The sequence below is a fragment of the Centruroides vittatus genome, unplaced genomic scaffold (assembly GCF_030686945.1).
Source record: "Centruroides vittatus isolate TY-2023 unplaced genomic scaffold, ASM3068694v2 contig_417, whole genome shotgun sequence".
Taxonomy (NCBI): domain Eukaryota; kingdom Metazoa; phylum Arthropoda; class Arachnida; order Scorpiones; family Buthidae; genus Centruroides; species Centruroides vittatus.
This window is the reverse complement of record NW_027122227.1, coordinates 1,315,563-1,335,727: the sequence shown is the minus strand read 5'-3', so window position 1 is coordinate 1,335,727 and position 20,165 is coordinate 1,315,563. Positions and strand designations below refer to the sequence as shown.

Here is a 20,165-nt window from a genome sequence, read left to right as displayed (position 1 = left end):
AATTGCGCGTCAGTGATGCCTAGGGTCCATTCGTACGTGCATGATGGCGGAAGAGACGTATCTGACAAAAACCGACAAAAAAGAAACATAAAATAAACATATACTTTGTACAAAATAGTTTGCTTTAGGACAATCAATCGTTCAGACATCCTGGGCGTCGACGTGGTTCTTTGATGGTCGATCAAAGGTGGCCCCGGGACAGTGGCGTTGACAAGTCTGTAGGGCACGGGGAGACTTCCTCTGTTGGCGTCGGAGACACGGTCTAAGTCCGAAGTGGTACGGGTTACAGGTTGGCACAATAGACGAGAAATTGTATTTTTTTTTTTTTTTTTTTTTTTTTGCGCGTGACACGGCGTTTTGATTATTCGGAACGTTAACCGAGTGCCAGGTGTCCTCGATTGTCGGGGATTATATCAATCTCCGTTCTTTCTTTCGTCCATTTGATTGGTCATTCTCCCTCAATCACGTTTCCCGAGTGGTTGGTCCCTGATTACTAAACGTAACGTGACTCTTACCTGGAGCGCGAGAAAAGTCAAAATCGAAGATGAATTCGATCTTCCACCGATCATAGGACGACTTCCTTCCGCGATTTATGGTTTCTGCCTCGCAGTTTGATATAAACAATGGGTATCCGACTACAAACGACTTTTACCTATGTTTTTTTAAACTAATAAATTTTTCTCTAAATTAACCGTTTTTTCGCGTCTTTCGTGACGGGTCAGACCTGCCCGGTACATCACATTTCTATAAAAGTTTTAAACAAATACTGGAAATAACAAAAGTAAACAATTTATGTATTTTAGTTCTAAAATACAAATAATACATACATAATACAAATTGATATGATACAAACAATAATAGAAAAACTTGTTTTTTTAATTTTTTATAAACTAACTCTATTCGGCGATTTTTTCCGTAAAGTCGTTAATTACTTTATCATAAAAGTCGCTGGTCGTCGACTTCATCAGCATATTTAAAAGCTCTTTTTCTATCGAAAGTCACGCTAGCAACGACAATTTTTCCTCCGACCGAGTGTTCCTGGCCAATGTACGAATTTGCTTCGTGGTCGAAAAACCGCTCAACAGACCCACTGGTAGATGGTACCGTAAAAATTAATGATATTAAATCATATAATTCTTTTAGTACGTCTTTGTTCGGATCGACATTAATTATATGTTTTATGTTTAAGAGTTACTTGCCAATATAGTCCGGATACGAATATAAATATTGCGATTCACTACATAATTTAGATAAATCAAAAAATTTCCCATAAAATTTACTTAATTTAAAGAATTAAAACACGCTTGAAAAAATTGTTTTTCATAATATTAAAATTATTAACATCTAAAAGTGATAAAAATTCTAAAGATTTTGTCTGAAATCTGTCAATATAATTACAGTGTAATTAAAAGAAAATTATAATCAAATATAACTTTGCAAAAAAACGTACATAAAAATAACATTGAATGCTCTTTACTTTTTAAATCTTAAACAATTCACTTAGTCAGATAGCTCCCTACCTAGTGGCTAAGGAGTATAATCGTTGGAAGCGTTACACATGTGTAGCTTCCACCAGCTAAACCGGCTGAGGTCGGTGCTCTGTAAAGCACGTGCGCCAATGCCCTCTGGCTGCTTTACACCATTCAGTTATTCTCGCCGTGGAAGCTGTCTGGTAAGCGCTTCCATTCCGCCACTGATATTCGAATATACAATAGCAATCTTATCGTTTTTTTCCACATGTAGTATAGAAATTTGTAATAAGATACATAATGCAGTTATAATAAAATATTAATTTTAATTAATTCAAAGTACGTTAAAATATGAAAATTTATATTTTAGAAACTACAAGGGAATGGCGTGTCGTCATTGGAAGCGGTGGAAACGGCGCTTCCACCGCTTCCAATGACGGCACGCCACTGTTAAAGATCAAAATAAAAAATTGTCTTAGAGATCAATGTAAATTGACAACAATTGGAAACTCAACTGACAGGTAGCATGTGACCAGCTTGCAACCAGCATTTGGCATAGAGTTTACATGCTGAACTTTGACTTCAAATATCTCATAGATTAAATTTAAAAATTCCAGCTTTGTCATGACATTGCCTTGCTGAGTTGTACTGTATATATATTTGCAAAAAATCATGTTTACTGGTCATGCAGTTGCTTTAAACTTTGATCACAAACAAAACAGTTCCTTACTTATGGAGATCCCACTCAATTCTGAACATTAAACCACTGATAACAATATCTATGATTATAACAAGCAGATTCTATTGTACTGTTATACTCAAAATAGATGGCAGACTGAAATCTTGTATAATCTTAAATCTATTTTTTTTCTAGACAAATTTTTTATTATCTTGCTGGAATCTTCACTGACAAAACTTTTATATAACATTCATCAATTTTTACAATATCAGCTGAAAATTTTTATCAACTCTTTACACCTACCAATTTAAATGAAACAAATAAAGTACTGTATTACAATTTATGATTCACAATGGTGTATCCAGGATTTTGAGAATATAGGTACTGCCCAAGGTATATTTAGAAAGACAGGCATATATCCATTGTTTTTTGGAGAATGTTACTCAGTTATCTTAGAATTACTTTAGTTACTAATTTTACCTAATTGAAGTCCATGCAATATGCATTATTATATTTATTTTTATTTTAAATTAACAAAACTGACTGGTATTAAGGGGATTCTGCAGCACACAATCACTGAATACATCACTGGTAATTCAGTAAATACAAGAAGTCATTTCAACTCATTACAACAAATTAAATTTATGTTGATTACAAAAGAAAGGTATTTTAAACTGTAAAGATTATTTTATAAATGACAGAAAAATGCTTATGTAATTTCTTGATAAGTAACTACCTAAAAGCAAAGAAATACTGTACTCAGGCCTTATTCTAAGGTTTTTTCCTAGTGCACAAATATCAGTTTTGTTTTGGCCAAGCTGATAAATCCTAGTGTTAATAAGCTGTTCTAAAAGACATAAAGGAAAATAAGAACAATAACACAAATCTTATATCTGTATAATTATTTATTAATTTCAATCACTGTTCAATCTTAATTGTTAGACATGCACTGTGTGCCTGCATGTGATATAATTTACTATATGATAAGTAAGCTGTGGTTGTGGATTATAGTTTAAATATTGATGTTGCAGCTGCATAAAAAATATCTATTGTATATATTCAATACAAATGGTAAATCCTACTAACATTCCTTCCATAGCTGTTTTATCAGGATCGAATAAAATATACTGTAAAACCTGTGTAAACTGGAATCTCACGATGCTAAATATTTTTTCTGATTTGGCATGTTTCCATTTTGAACAGGTTCTTTTTTTTTTGTAATTCTTTTGTCTGACGGTTCTTTTGATTTAATAATATTTTCAAGACGTAGTTCTCCAGTGCCTATTTTTCGTGGATAAAAAGCCGAAACACTCCAAGAAGGTTAAATGGTGCCAAAATGATATACGAATGTCTTGTTCGTATATCACCAGTTTATATTTTAAAAAATTTTTATTTTTTAATTGGAAAATTTGTGTTTTTTAACAGACTTTTTAGCATTTTGGTGACTAGTGGCCTACAAGGAAAGGTCAATCGCCAGGATTGTATTGTCTAAAGCACAGAAAAATAAATGGTGGTCCCTGTTTGGACAAACTACGTCTTGAAAATATTATTAAAAAGGTTCTTTTTTAACAAAAAAATTGTAAGTTTTACCATACACTGTGTAGCTTATGTAAATATTTTAGCTTTCACATAACCAGAAGAAAAAAATACTTATAAAACACACAACTGGGCAATTAATTACTGCACAAATAAGGGATTCCCACTGCAGGATTCAAAATTCCCATTAAACGTTTTGTGTCCAGTTGCACATTAGCTGACTGTCCTTTGTATATTTTCATTATCAGTAAAATATATATTGACACTTTAGTGAAATTTAATAATAGAAAAATAAAAGAATCTCTGTTGCGCTGAGAATGAATTCTTGCTAATACAGTTTTCAGCAATATATTTTAATGATTATCTGATATATTTAAATAATAATTATTCAATTGTTTGGAAAAATCAAAACCATGTCTCTATGTCTAATTCTTAATTCCTTACATGAAAATTAAAAATATATAAAAAATTCTTCAGTCTTAATACACTTAGTTGTTTGCCTTCACACATCTTGAAATCTGTTATCTCTATTCAATACTCATGATCAAGAGTTAGAGTTGCATATATTCATTTTATTTTTAAGTATGGGAACTTTTAATGATTAACTTCTGGCTCTGATTCTTGATCCTAGAGTGTAAATATGAACTACTTTTGTGAAAAAAATGCATAGCAAGGAAAACAAAAATATTTCACATGTTAATAATCACAAAATTGTTTGAATTAACCCATTAAAATCAGGTTATGAGGTGGTTGTTTATACAAATATTAACATAACACTGTATTATAAACAGAAAATGTGTATATATCTCATTATATAAGAAAACATACATGTATGTACACACATGCACACTTTCTTATATACAGTAATATATAATCCTATGTTATCTATAAGTTAAGAATTTTGATATACAATTTAAAACATTTGAGATTTACACAATTACATTTGTTTTCAATGACAGTTTATTAATTCTTCATTCATCTAGATGTAATTTTAATTCAAGAAAAAATTGAAATAGTTTATAAAATTTCTTTTTACTAATAAAATGTTTCTTTACTGCTAAACTTTTTCATTTTTTTTATTCAAAAATTTTTTGTATGCTTGAATTTTTATGCACAGAAAATAACAAATCGAACAATTTTCATTTTATGCATGATTGTCAAGTTAAAAAAAGAGAGAGGGGGGAGAGAGACAAAAATGGATAAACCTCGAGACATTTTATACAACAAACACCCACACAAAGATCATGCGTGGTTGTTTAGACAATGAATACAAAGTCGATAGCAAATCAATGTTTGTAACTATGACAACATCCACTATTATATTCCCAATGTACTACTAGAAGACCACTCACACAGACCCTCACTTTTTTAAGTCATCAGGCAGGCAAATAACAAACAAACCATGAATTACTAGAAACTTTCAATTTTTAAACTGTAAAAAAACAACTAAGAATATATGTCACAGTAGTTATATCAACTGAAAATTTTTATCTTCTCCAGCTTTAAAAATTTATCCTCATAAATTGCTAATTTTAATAATTATAAACTGTAAACGATGAGTAACAATTTTAAACTATGAACTACTATTTATAATAATTTTTAAAAAAAATTGAAATATATTTATTAAAACGAACTTAATTTATATGCAAAGGTATGCAAAGTATGCCAATATCATTTAAATGAATTAAAGAAAGTAATTATTGATAATATAAAATATTTACAAAGGAATTAACATCCTATACCATGTTACAAGTTTAAAATCAGTTAGTATAGTATAGGATAGTATAGTATATAGATGACATCAAATAGCATAGTAGTGAGTCATTTACAGTGAAGATAAACAAAAGAAAAAAATCTCCAAAACTGTTACGTACTCCTCATGACCTTTCGAAGTTGCTATAGCAACATCCAAGGTGTGCACAATCCCCCATTATAACAACCGGTTTCATCCTAACAGGATTATTGTTATGAGTAAGCAAACTTCTAACGATACTAGTTTGGAAAAAACCAAGTTAACGAAACAATAAAAACAAGCAAGCAGAAAAGAAAATTTCAGAACGAACAGGAGTAAATAAATCTACGTTATATTATTTATACATTTTTTATATTACTCATATTAATTAAACGTTCGTAAGTTAAAGCACATTTCGATCTTCGAAAAACAGAGTTATTGTTTTTAACAATAACAAAAAAAAGAAATGACAGTTTCCGACAATTGTAGAAATAAATAAGATTGATCGCCTCTTTTCTTTGAAAATACAAAATGTTCATTGCATTTTCAGAATTAATAAAGTATATCTTTTCTTTTTATTGTTTTGTTTGGCTTGAAAGTATGCCCTGGTATACCGTTTTCAGACACCGAAAAGAGCATTATTTCGCATTTATTGATTAACTTCTTAGTCTAGTATCAACAGTTATTTGAAACAATGGTTAAATAATAAATATTAGTTAATATTTATAATTTGTTATCACAGTTTACTCTGTTTTTTTAAATATTAATTAATAATTAACTATGTTTTTATTACGGTTTTCGTTAAAATCGATCCTTTTATGCTGATATTTTTCGTTGTTTCGCTTGTGCAGAATAATTAAAAAAAAAATTTGACAATATATATAAATCTAAAATTACAAAAAAATAGTTCACTTTTATAAATAAAAGCATATAGACGAATAATTATTTCTAAGAGAATCATTAATTTTTAAATATTCTCGCCATTTTTACAGTTCTTGCGGCGATGTAATTAAAGCTCCCTTATTTTTCAAGTATAGTAGAAGATAAAGCAAATTCTTTCTTGCTATATTTATCTATTTCAGAATCAAATAATACACTAATTTTTTTTTTTTCGAAATAAACTTTATTTTAAAACAATCTTCGCAGAAAAATTTAAAGCAATATGATACAGACATTGGCAAATTTAAAGCTAAGTCACACAAAGATGCTGAAGTGTTAAATCTTTTAGATTTAATGGGGAAATCTATTTTTAGATAAACTAAACTTTAGATAACTTATTTAAAGTTATCATCATCATTATGCTACGATGGTATTTGTAGTCTCTCGCTGCAACAAAAATCTCTACATCCTTTTTCTTTTAATTATCTGTTATCGATAATAATCTCATTCGTGTCCATTTTTATATAAATCCATATTATAAATATATTTAAATTAATAACTTTAAGTTTAAACAATTTAATTATCGTGTATATGTAATATATAAATATATTTTATTTATATAGTTCTATATATAATAATAATCGAAAATGTTTTATATTATATATGTATTTTGCATGGGATCAATGCACGATCTCTGTATTCGGTCTCAATTTTTCCTCATTATAGGTGAAATTGATCCTCAATGGGATCGTCTAACGTCGTTAAAAGATATGAAACGACGGTCACGATCTGTGATAAATTACGAATGTTCGAATCCGATTCGAACCGGATCCTGGCAGAGATGCTTACCGCGACTATCTAACCGACAAAACTCTTTTTAAAATAATATTAAATTATTATTATTATTAGGAATCAATATAATTATTTCCTTCGATACATATAATAATAATTCTTTGTACACAAGTTTAGATTACATTTCTGAATGAACAAATGCAGAAAGAGAAAATGTCGAATGTACGAAATGAAAATTTGCTTACTTTATCAAGACGTTATTTTATTATTGTTAATTAATTAATTTATTATTAATTCGCTTAAACTTTATGTAAAATTGAAATTACAATTAATTCCGTACTGAGCAATTCCGTAGAAAGTTATTTTAATTTTTGTTGAGTGTTGATGACACGAACCCGTATTGTAGTTAAATTTACGAGTAATTGTTACGTAGAGTATGTTTATTGCTCACACAATATTACAATTAAACTTTTAATTACACTAGCAAGTGCAACCGATTGTCTGGAATGGAATTTTTTTTTAATAAACTAGTTTCGGTCGTCATATGTACTGTACAGTACCGATGGTTCTAACCGTACATAGTTACAATCACGCTACATAGTCAATGAAAAATAACTTAAATGAATAAAAATTAACATCTAATAAATTAGACTTTTTTCATATAAGTTCTGATTATTTTAATTAAAATATGTCTTATTTTTATTGAATAATAATAAGACTGTATGCTCTATTAATGTCGAGAGTATTTATAATATTCAAAGTTTTCTTAAAATTATACTTCCACCACTTAAATAAAGATAACTGTTAAGTAATTAATATGGGAGATTCACCAGCCATAAACATAAGGAGATAACAAATAAAATTTTAGGCATTCAACAACAATCGAATAAACATAATTTTCTTTTATTACTCCTACGTTATTCTAATACCGAACATAATTTTTTACTTAACAAGTATTTTTTTTTTTTTGCCTATTTGCCTAAGTAATAATCCTATTTTCCTGATCACACAATAGCACTGCACGAAAATATTACCGATCAAAGCTTATTTTAATAATGAAAATATAGTGTAACACTGGCCAAATGATCACGTAGAAGAGCTTTCTACTAAACAGATATTTTTACAGAGCAGAATAATGATTAAATAATGATCAACTAAATATTCTGCAAGTCGAACTTTTACATTTACCAAATTTATATAACGTATACAATTTGTTTCCTGTATTATTTTTTAAGTTTTTTTTTCACAAAGTAAATATTCTTTGCTTAAGTGGTCTGCGATTTTATTACTATTTAACAAATTCAAATAATAAATTAATATAAAATCTTTTAACATTTTACGTATATAATTTCTTTAAAAAGGGGGCAAAAGAGGGGCTCGCGTTATTTCCGGACCTCATAAAAGCGCTAGACGGCCTCCCCACATAACAGACAGAGATTTCTACCATTCGACATTTAATCTTTATACATTGTGAATGCCAGCGGTAGGGTATGCAGTAAGTCTGTTATACATATATATATATTAGACTAATAATTTAAATATTTTTTTCCCTTCTGTTTGAATTTATCGATTACATTCCATACCTTAAATAAGGGAATATTTGTAAGATTATATATACAGTACATTGTACTGTACGTATACAAGCTTCCTAAGTTACTTATCATAGGAAGATTGTCAGTCGTTCTGTGATTCATCATAATTTTTTCGTTATTTAATAGATCTTTCCATTTCTCATTTATTTAAAATGGTTTGATGTTATGAAATTATACATTTATTATTAAATATTTCAATATAAGTCTATTCTTTCTGGAAAACAATCAGAAAATATAAATAAATGTAGATAAAATATTTTGCTTTTTCATTGAGACCGATTCATAACTTTTTTATTTTATTTTTTTCCCCTATAAACGTTTTCTAATTTAAAAGATTAGAAAGTATTGGAGAAATTTTAATAAAGTATCTATTCTAATATTATTAATGTTTTCATGCTATATATTCATACATACATTCCTTACAAAAAATGTCTTCTATAGTCAAATTTAGTATAGTTGATATAGTATTTGAACCATCTAATCTAAATTTGCATGATATTTACCAAAGGAAACAATCACGTAATGACCATTTTAAACGTTTGTAAATAAGTTATAAGATTTTTCAATCATATTCTATAGTTTTGGGTAGATACGTGTAGTCTATATAAATATTGTATCTAAATGTAACATTATTAAAATTATTAGGTTGCTATTTTTAGAGTTTTTTCGATTTTTTCTTTAACGAACAGATTCAAATCTCACGAAAGACATTAGGCGTGACTACTAAAAAATATCGAATTTCACTCAAAAAAGAAAAGAAAAAACACAAAACAGAATTTTTTAACGTATTCATTCGGATCTTTTTCTTCAGAAAAATATAACTTATAGATTCATTTTATTATAAATTATTTCTATCTTTACTCTATTCAGGCATAACACATACATGAATAAGTGGTTAATGTTACCCTAGGTATACAAAATGGCGGCTCGTCTCTGATCCCAGCAATCAGAAGACAGGGAACTGTGGGGACGGACGTTCTAACCTAACCTATTCTAATAAATAACCATAATTATTAGCAACCAAATTATTAGAATACGTTAGGTTAGGTTAGGTTAGAACATCCGTCCCCACTGTTCCTTGTCTTCTGATTGCTAGGATCAGAGACGAGCTGCCATTTTGTATACCTAGGGTAACATTAACCGAAAAGGTAGTAATTTTCTTACCAGTTATTTTATTTTGGCATGTGTTAAATTTATTTTTCGCATTTGAAATTCATTTTTGTTGTTTTTTTTTTTAATGCTACGAGTTTTAAGAATAACTGATTTTAGTTTATATTATATCTCGAACAAAAAAACTCAGCAATACATCATTGTCTACGCAATTTATGATCATATTTTTATATCTTCTTCGCATAAAACATCGCGCTGAATTAATCTACAATCTCTAAACAGGTTTAATGTATTCAGATGCTTATAATTGATATCCGTAAATGTATAGTAGCCAGCAGTAAACGATTTAACTAAAAACTTGCAACGTGTTTACGACTTTGTTTTATAATAAATAATAAAACCACTTTCATACAAACTAAATACGAAAACATTTTGAAATGTGTGAATGTTTGTAATACAGAATGTGTTAAGTATCATCTTAGAATAGAAAAGTTATAACGCAGTTGTAAAGTCTTTCTAAGCTAGAATAATTATATTCAAAATGGAATCAATATTAGTGATATATATATGGATGATGTTTATTATAAATGTATAAATATCCATGGTTGATCAAATAGTCCTCGTTATAGGATAGCCACGCGAAAAAGTGATTCTATCGCCATTAGATAACAGTCTAGAAAGCGATTTTTATTGATAATTGGGTCCGGGTATAATCCCATCCCTCACTTATGCTTTGACTGATTTCATTGTGAGTAATAATTTTAGCATAACGGCGAATTAATACAAATGTATTATCACTTAAATTATATCCAATCCCTGCGACGAAACGTTTTATTCTCTAGAAATTATAGTGTCTTAATGGAAAAACATAAGAATAGTGGGTTAAGTTCCAAAAAGTATAGGATGACATTCATCTAAAATTTCACGTATTAATATTAATAAATATTATGTAAGCCTATAAAAATTAAGTAGTAATTACCGGTAATTAGCTAATAAAAAAGTTTTATAAAGAATATTTTGATTAAATATAAATTGATAATTACAGTTAATAACTTTTTCGAATTTTATTATCTGCTGTAAGTCATTCATAATATTTTTGCTGGAATAAGTTAAAATAACTCTATCAACTGCAAAATTTCTTATTATATTCAATCATTAATATCCATTTCATGTACATCAAATACGATTTCCATGCAAATAGCAGCTAATCATAGATTGCTTTGTGTGTCCTCGCATGAATGGAGTACTATGGATTTATCAGTACTGAATCCAAAGACCGATGCATACAAAATGTATTTCGAAGAAAATGAAATATGTCCGAACATATTTCTTTTTTTTTTATTTATTCACGCGTATTTCATGAATCGAATTCATACAACTACGCTCTTTTGAATCTATCTTCTATATCAGGGGTGGCCAACTTTTGTGCACATAAGATCTACTTTTTATCGTAAAAATGTGTCGCGATCGACTTGTTGTCATAGGCATAGTCTAAGTGGGAAGGGGAAGTGTGAAATACATACTATGTTTATATACTGTTTCAGTACAAAGTGCACTCACTGCTTGTGAGTAGAGTCATAACTGCATGCACACAGTTGCGTTCGGTTACAAATATAATACATTAAGTCAAGACATCGCTAGCGATCTACCAAAATTGGCTTGGCGATCGACCGGTCGATCGCGATCGACTTGTTGGCCATCCCTGTTCTATATTATATATTGTAATTAATATTTAAACTTATATAATACATACCACTTAAGTTTAATAGTTGAAATTTAATTAAATATATATATTTTTTAAGTTATTAAAATTTTAAATTAATAAGAGAAGACTATTTTTAAAATTCTGAAGAACGGTTATAATTGTACAGAATTTCTGCAGTCGTATTATTAAAAACAGACTTCTTTCTAAATGTTTCCTAGATTAACTTGTAGTCTACGTCATGTATTTTTGGAAAATATTCACTATTATCTTACCGCTTCTACAAATACATCTCCAACTTTTTGTTTACTATCCCAACTCGTTAATCTCTGCCGCAGCACCTCTAAAAAACTTTCGTGATGACTTAAAATTTCGGGTACTTGATAAAATATTTCGTCAACTAATGACGAGTCGACTAATCCAGCGTGTTCTGGACTCTTCAGAGACTTCATATATTTCTGTAAATATTAAAAATATTAATTGTATAAATGTTTGTGGCATATAATTATATTGCTCATGAAATACGGAATATTCACGAAAAGACATTTTCTAAATCAATTAAGCAAAAAATTAACTAAATATAAATCTTGTTCTATTAGCAGAAAGGAAATTATTCGATTTTCAAAATAATAATGTAAATTGTTGCAGCAATCAAGCTCAATCAATCAGTTATCTGTATTTTCTATTATTAATTATTACTTTGAAGATAAGTAATACACAAAAATTGAATAGATAATAAAAAGCCAAATCTATAGCAAAATAATAATAATAATAAATCCGTTGAAGTTTAAGAAGAAAAGTTCAGAGTTTACGCTTTAATGTCCAATAAAGCAAGTGTAATAGCTATTTTTCCTTCCCGAAAATAAAATAAAAATCTGCAATAAACTAGAATTATTAAGTAAGTATTATTGTTTATCTGAAGAAATAATCAAAAGGAAAGAACGATGCACGCTAGCCAAAATATATGTTGACAATTTCGATTAAAAATAAAAGAGTTTGAACTAATTTATTAACTAGACAACTCCCAAGTCAAGGAACTACGAACGTTATTGTTATGGCTATTTAAAACGGAAAATAAAAACGTTAAATTTATCGAACACAACCAGAAAAAAATTAATTTATCTATAACATTTTCGTATTTATTTCTATTTAAGATGGAGTTTTCTTTTCAATAATAACAAGAATGTATTTTTCTTTTTACCTGAAAAATGATTAAATTGTCAAAGTAAAACAAAAGAAATTGCCAATATAGTAAATTAAAACTGATTTATTTATTTATTGCGGAAAACTTTACGGGATATTTCTAATTTACTTCAATTTATAGATATTATATTAATTACTCGAATATTAATCTATATTAGGTACAAACAAAATTCAATTTCTACGTTTTTGTATTTCATTAAGTTTTTTTAGTTATTAATTTTAAAGTTTAAAATTTTAGTTATTAATTAAGTTTAAAAGTTATGCTCTTCTAATTTGATTTTAAGTACATTCAAAATGAATAACATTAAATAAATAATTATATATATTTATATATTTAACGGCGAGATTTGAAAAATTATTAACATAAAAATTTGTTCTAAACCACGTTCACCTATTGATAATTTTATTTATTTATTTTTCTTTTAAAATTAAAAAAAAATTGTTTTAAGTAAAATTATTTATTTAAAGAATATTAGGCACAATATTCAAATAATTAGAGCTGAAGAATTAATATCATAATAAACCAGTTAAGCTAAAAAAGAAAACAATTACACAGTTATTATTTATTCAAAATATAAATCTTTTTATAGAATAAATCGAAAATTTATGTAACAACAGTCACCTCCATTGTGGATTTAGAAATTTGAAATTCATTAAATTTATATTTAAATTCATTGGAATTATTTTTGTTATTGACTTTTCTAAGTAATCTGTTTTCTCGATTAAAGTTTTACAATTTAAAAGACACAATTATAAAAATGCTTGAATTTAATGTATCAAACTAATAAGAAGACAATGATGCTATTTGTTTCCTTTTAATTAATTATCCGCAGTTTTCCTATAAATTTTAAATCGATTCGCGACTCTTTGCAATTATTTTAATAATATTGGTGATTAAATCGATAGTTTATTCAATGCAAAAAAATATACTAAAAATTGACAATTACAAAAGTTAACATTTGCCAAAATAATCGATATATTTCTGTCTTAATAGCATTCGCTTGTATATTGTTTTGACGGGGAAACAAAAATGAATCGCACCTTTCCTAATTAAAAATGCATAAAGGGAATCTGCATTTAAAAATTAATTTTGAGACAGTGTCTACAAATACGGTAAATAGGATTTAAATTATATATTTCCTTACAGTTTTTTTTTTTTTTTTTTTTGTGTGTGTGTGTATGTTCTCAGGATACCTTATCAAACTGACTAGATAAGTTTCTTAAGAAAAGAATGACTGGCTTGTATAGAACTATCAGAAGATCGCTGAAAGTTTTGATGGTATCTCAGCATGGCAGTTAGCAACACAGTTTATAGTGGGTGTGGAACAGATATACACGAGTCATTTATCAAAATTGTGACGTTGCTTAGGGTTGCTTTCAATTTAACAACTCTTATTTTGAACCGAAATGAACAATAGTTGATTGAATAGTTGTATAAAGAATTGGCACGGTATTATAATTAGTAATTTTGTTGGCTTCATTTAAAATATATTTCAAAGAGTTTTCGTAATCATCTATTTAATTTTAGACATAATAATTCTTTGTTGTGGCTGTGAATAGTTCAAAAAGCTGTTGTCAGTTGAAGACTGCTGGCAAAATGCATCTATTCTACTTAAAAGATGTATGGACGTGACGACAAATTGGCGTTTTCCTGTTATGATTTGAAATTATTGTAGTTAAGGAACAATAACACATTACTGACATCATAGAAAAAGTCACCATATGTCTTTTCGTACAGACAGCTTCCCGCGGACTGTCATTACTGCCGCACCCTCCAGGTGACACATAGTTACCATCAATCGTAGTCAAGAGATACTTGTCCTTCGAAAAACTTTTCTGAAGCTTAACATAGATCATTTTTCTACAACGTTGGCGTTTTGACAAACAAAACGCGCTATAAAAATTGATATGGAAAGACAGAGCAGTCAAATATTTAAAATCAAAATTTTAAATAATTAATTTATTATAGTTAAACTTATATCTTATATTCTAAAATTATTTAAAAAAAATAAAAAATAAAAATAATGTTTCAAAACATTGCCTTCGAGTTATTGTTTTTGAATGTTTTCGGCGTGAACGACTCATAAATTTCAAGTGTTCTAGCATTAAAAAAGAAAAAACAAAGAAATTTTACATAAAAATTCTCTCTCTAAAAGATAAAACAAATGGAAATTTTTAACAAACGGATCTTCCAATTCGTGTTTCAATTTCGATCGATTAAATTCACAAAATGAAAACAGCAAGTTTATTTCTTATTAACCGAATGCGGTTTATCCATTGAATCCTTTTCTAGCTTAAATTTATAAACTAAAGAAATAAATTTATATAGACAATATATAAATATTACTTACATTGACTATAATTTGTAGAGATTCTACATACGATTTTTCCGTATCGTATAGTTCTCCTACCACATGCGTCCTGGTATCCTGTAGGAAACAACTCTCCATTTATATTTACAATTATAACATAAATAAAACAGCATAAGCATTCAATAAAAATCAATGTCCAATATTAACATCCATTTCACATTAATTTATAATGCGTTAAAATAGCGTGTAAATGAAACATTATTCAAGTCCAACTAATGGAAAAAGAGTTTGCAATTTCGCATATTACTATAATTAATTCAGTTAAATATGTTTAGAATATTATGATAAAAAAATACAATAATTTGTATGCGTATATATAGGTCATATAATTTATATTAATGCGTGGTCATAGCTTAATTAAACCTCTTATTCAACGCCATTTGAAGTGGATTTAATTTGAAGAAAACTTTTTCAGAACACGCGGAAATCAATTTGGCGAAAAAATTAATTAGTTCCAATTTCAGCCACCGCAGAAAAAATGACACTGTCATTCGTATCTGAACTTCTATAGATAAAAACGACAGCTAGCTTACTATATAGCAGATGTTACGTTCCTATTCAGTTAGTTAAAGCTAGAAAACATGCCACAGTGTTACCAGACCGTACTATCTAAGTAAAGCTCTATTATCAAAATGATAGCAAACGCAGCCACTGTCATATGGGAATACCGACATATAGGGGAAACAATTATCTTATCTGTCCCGTATATATTTTCTCTTTCAACTCGTTGTACTAAACTAAAATGTGCGTGAAAGAAGTAGCAAAACGTGTGTCGAACAACGCCGATTTTCCTCTGGTGACCAAAACTGAAATTAATTATTTTAGCGAAATTGCTTTCACGAGGTTCTGAAGAATATATCTTCCAAACTTGACTGCAATCCATTCGTTAAATCCCTTTCCAGAGAGCACTGAATACAGAAAACTTAATTAGATTATGACTACACTGTGCGTGTGTGTCTGTGTATATGTTTGTGTGTGTGTACAGTACATGTGGGTGTGTGCAGATGTAGGTGGTTTTTTTTTAAATTACAATTTTACAGCATCAAACTAAAACTTTATATTATAATTAAAATTTGTTTTAAGTTTTAAAAAAATCAGCTCCTCTTCCTTTATAAAATCTAATACATTTCAGATAAAATACAAGGAAACATTTATAGGGAATTAATTTCATTTCCTTGTATATAGAAGGAATAAATAAGGAAATGAAATTATGATTCGATAGAAAAAAACAATTTATTTTTAAAATGGACACAATAAAATACATTTAAAATCGACAAGGAACAGTTAGTTATAATGGAAAAAGATATTAAATGATCTGCTTCTTCAAGTTACGCCCACACTAAAGTAAAGAGTAATATAAACAAGTTAAAATAAAAAGAAAAACTAAAGCAATTAAAAATTTTCATTTAATATATAATAAATTATATATTAAATGAAATTTTTAAAATAACAAAACTAACTTAAACGAAACATTTTCAAAAATAAAACTTTGGTAATTAAATTACCACAATTTTTGATATTAAAAAAAGAAACTAAATATATGATTGAACTGATTTTTAATAACTTTTTATTTAAAATTAAACTATTTATATAATTTAGGCAATTAATATTTATACTCGCAGAAGATTTTGAAATTTTTATTAAAATATTAATAGTTCTCTTGCCAAAAAAGAAGGTTCTTTTGACGTTTGATACACATTTACTTGAATAACGTTTAAACCACCGCAATAATTGTATTTAACATTAAAATAATATATATTAATTAAGTAAATTTTTAGAAAATTAAACTCTGTAATCAGATTTTATATTGTTAAAAAAGGCTCAGATGGACAAGAGATTTTTTAAAGTCAATATATTTTGTTGTATTTCTTATTTCAAAGAATACAAGAGCGTATCGATTTCTTTTACAATCAAATTGGAGTTTTCGATAGAATATGCAATCTATTGTTAAGTTTAAATACATATATCCCTGGCATAAATTTAATTTTAAAATATTAAGTTAATTTTCTGAAAAAATTATCAGAAAGAAAAAAAATATATATATATATACGCTTAAATGAATTCGCTACAGATATTTCCTTGGAAATTAAATCATAATAATAAATGAGTTCGTCTCTGTATTCGTATAAAAATTCTGTTTTATAATTTCATTTTGTACTGTCTGAAATTTTAATGACAGTTTGCTAATAAACTAGGCAAAAGAAAACATTTTTCAGACATTAATTTACGATAATAAAATCGGCGGGTGATATAATGAAGAGTGGCAATTATAAAAATCATAATTTTCGTACAGGGTTTAAATTATAAGCTTTAAAAAATCCATCTGAGAAACAAAAAACATGTTCACATACATTATAATTAACTACAAATAATGAATTACAATTAACACGGATAAACAATTACTTTCTTTTTTTAGTTAATCATTGTATTATCACGTATAAATGGTTCGTTTTTATATGATTTAAATAACCAAAGGAACCGTTTTGGTCTCTGTTAATACCTTGTTATTTATTTTAAAAATATTGATTAAATTGATGGATGTTCCTAATTTTTCATATTATCTTTTCCTTTGTTTTGTTTTTATGATTTTTAAGTGTCCTTTATGGGATCAACTTGACCGTATTTATCTTTGTTATTTAATTCTTATAAGAGCTCTTACGGAGATTCTTAAAAGCAACTCCTAGTCTCCTACGAACAAAGAGTTAAATAAAATATTTATTTAGTTTGAATTAAATTGGCTTTTTTAACCCAATTTTCTATATATCCCATTATTACTACTACTATTACTTGTATATATGTATGTATAACAGAAAGAAAATGAAGCTTAAGCTTTATATATATTATATTCTAATTAAAAGTTAACCATTACTAAATAGAAAGGAACCTCCATAAGAAAATCGATATTTTTGCCAAATTTGGTATAAACAGAACAGTCGTAATTGTACTCGCGTACACCCACACAAGCATGTATTATTACTTGCTCAACAAAATTATTAATGCCGAAATTCATTAGTTTCTAAGTACTTCACCGGATAATTAACTTTACTTCCCGCATCCAAATTGCTTGAATTTTTTTTTATTTACTTATTTATACAAATTCTTTATATATTAAATATTATCTGTCAAATTAACTGAACGGTATCGTCGAATCTATCCAAAGAACAGTATCGTCGTACTTTTAAAGACAGCATCTGTAATCAAATTGATTTTCATTACTTACTCTTTTAAGTTCGTTTTACTAAAAGAGAATAATGTATTGAATATCTACAAAGAGGAAATACATTTTCTATTAGATTATGAATTAGATCTATCCGTAAAATAAGTCAACAGTTGTGCAGTAAAAGCTTAAGCTCTATAATTTAAGCAATAAGAAATTAATTACTACTAACAGCTTCTGCATCGTTACCAATTATTATGCGGATGAATCTGTATTCTCCATCATAATAGAAGAATTAACTATTATTGAATTTTCTACTTTATCGCTCTTATACACATTAAGATATTGTAACGCTTGTAACAAAATAAACTTATCACTTGTACGTAATTTTCTGATAGTAACAGAAGGATTTTTAATACTTTTACAGTATTCGGCGTGGTACATATCTTCGTTCAATAATTATTTTTGTCTATTCAGCTAATCGAAATGTTCATAAATTAAATTATAACAAACATAATCCTTTACTATTTATAAAATATAGATCAGTCGATGCTCTCTCTCTCTCTTCAATTACATAAAATCCTTAAAAATTACACAGACCTCTGGAGTCTTATAACACGAATTTAACGAGAAGACAGATAGTTTCGTCGAAAGAGTATTATCCCGGGGATTTTAGTAATTAGAGCTAACACTGACTATCCAAATCAAACTTTGTATTGGGAACAGATAATTATTTGGCGCTTATTTAAACATCTTTCTTGCTTATTTCTACCATAAATAGAGAATTGTGAGGCGTTGTATTAAAGTTCGTTTCTTACTAAAACCTGTCACTATTGGCAGAAACAAACCAATAATCAAAAGACGACGAATCTCTAGGGAAACATCATTTAAACACAGGAAAGTAGAACCAGATAATCAAACATTAATCAATAGTAACTATCCTAAATATATATAAAAGAAAAGTAATATAATGTAATAACTTTTATTGTATTATTTCCTAGTTTAAAAGAGATTTATTTTCGCTTTCTGATAAAATTCGATTAAGTTTATAATGGCAGAAAATATTTAACAATAAAACAATATCTCTGGATGTACTATCGCTGATAAAGTTTGTCAAAGAAGCCTGTACAGTTTGTATTGTGTGCAACGAAGCGTGCTTGAACGCAATGTATTGACATAACACGTGTCAATAATTGAGTGCGAACATTATTGAAGTATGCTTCCTGAAAAGAAAAATCGAGGACAGGAGGATTTAGACGCGAGGATTAATAAAATGGAACACGCATAAAATTTGAATGATAACTCTGAATCTTACGCTATTCTATTTTATTAATAAACTCAAATATGACGAGAAGATATGAGATCAGACAACCAAACGCTCCATTTCTTGTGTATGAATAGGCTAAAATATCGTGTAGGCCGGATTTAATCGGAAAATAGAAGACAATATCTGGCGTCCAACTGTGTAGATACAAGAAACCGCCTGTCAAAAACAGATGAATGCATTTGTTATATTTAATAAAATATTAGGACGAGATAAACAAAATTTTTCAAAAAAAAAAAAAAAATAAAAGAAATAAAATTAATTCCTTTAATCGAAATTTAAATATACTCTTTGTTCCGGGAAAAAGGGGGTAAAAAAAGACAATATTTATTGTGACGGTGAAATTCTCTGCAATATTGGCCAATGATTCTTCTGAGGGAACTTAAACATCTGGGGTCAGAATACAGTTTCCATGACAACCAAAATGGTGTGTTGTGATATAAACTACAAACGACATATACTAGATGATTAGCCCAAATAACACGTTAAAAAAATGTTTAATCTTTTCCCAACACGATTTTATACACGTTTCCTAAACAATACGCCAAAGAAGTTTATATACCTTTTCCGTGTCCAAATCATACAGTTAATAAGTGTAAAATTATCCTAAATATATCC

The 20,165-nt window shown here is 28.0% G+C and overlaps 1 protein-coding gene across 1 annotated transcript in view; it reads right to left on the bottom strand.

Annotated features, from left to right (window-relative positions):
- LOC136976637 (rho guanine nucleotide exchange factor 17-like) overlaps window positions 1-20,165 on the bottom strand; it is a 91,177-nt gene that overhangs the window by 53,453 nt on the left and 17,559 nt on the right. The window contains exons 3-4 of the mRNA XM_067271978.1: window positions 15,046-15,123; window positions 11,767-11,949 (exon numbers count right to left, since the gene is read on the bottom strand). Of these exons, the coding sequence (XP_067128079.1) occupies window positions 11,767-11,949; window positions 15,046-15,123 (261 nt within the window). The remainder of the gene's footprint in view (window positions 1-11,766; window positions 11,950-15,045; window positions 15,124-20,165) is intronic.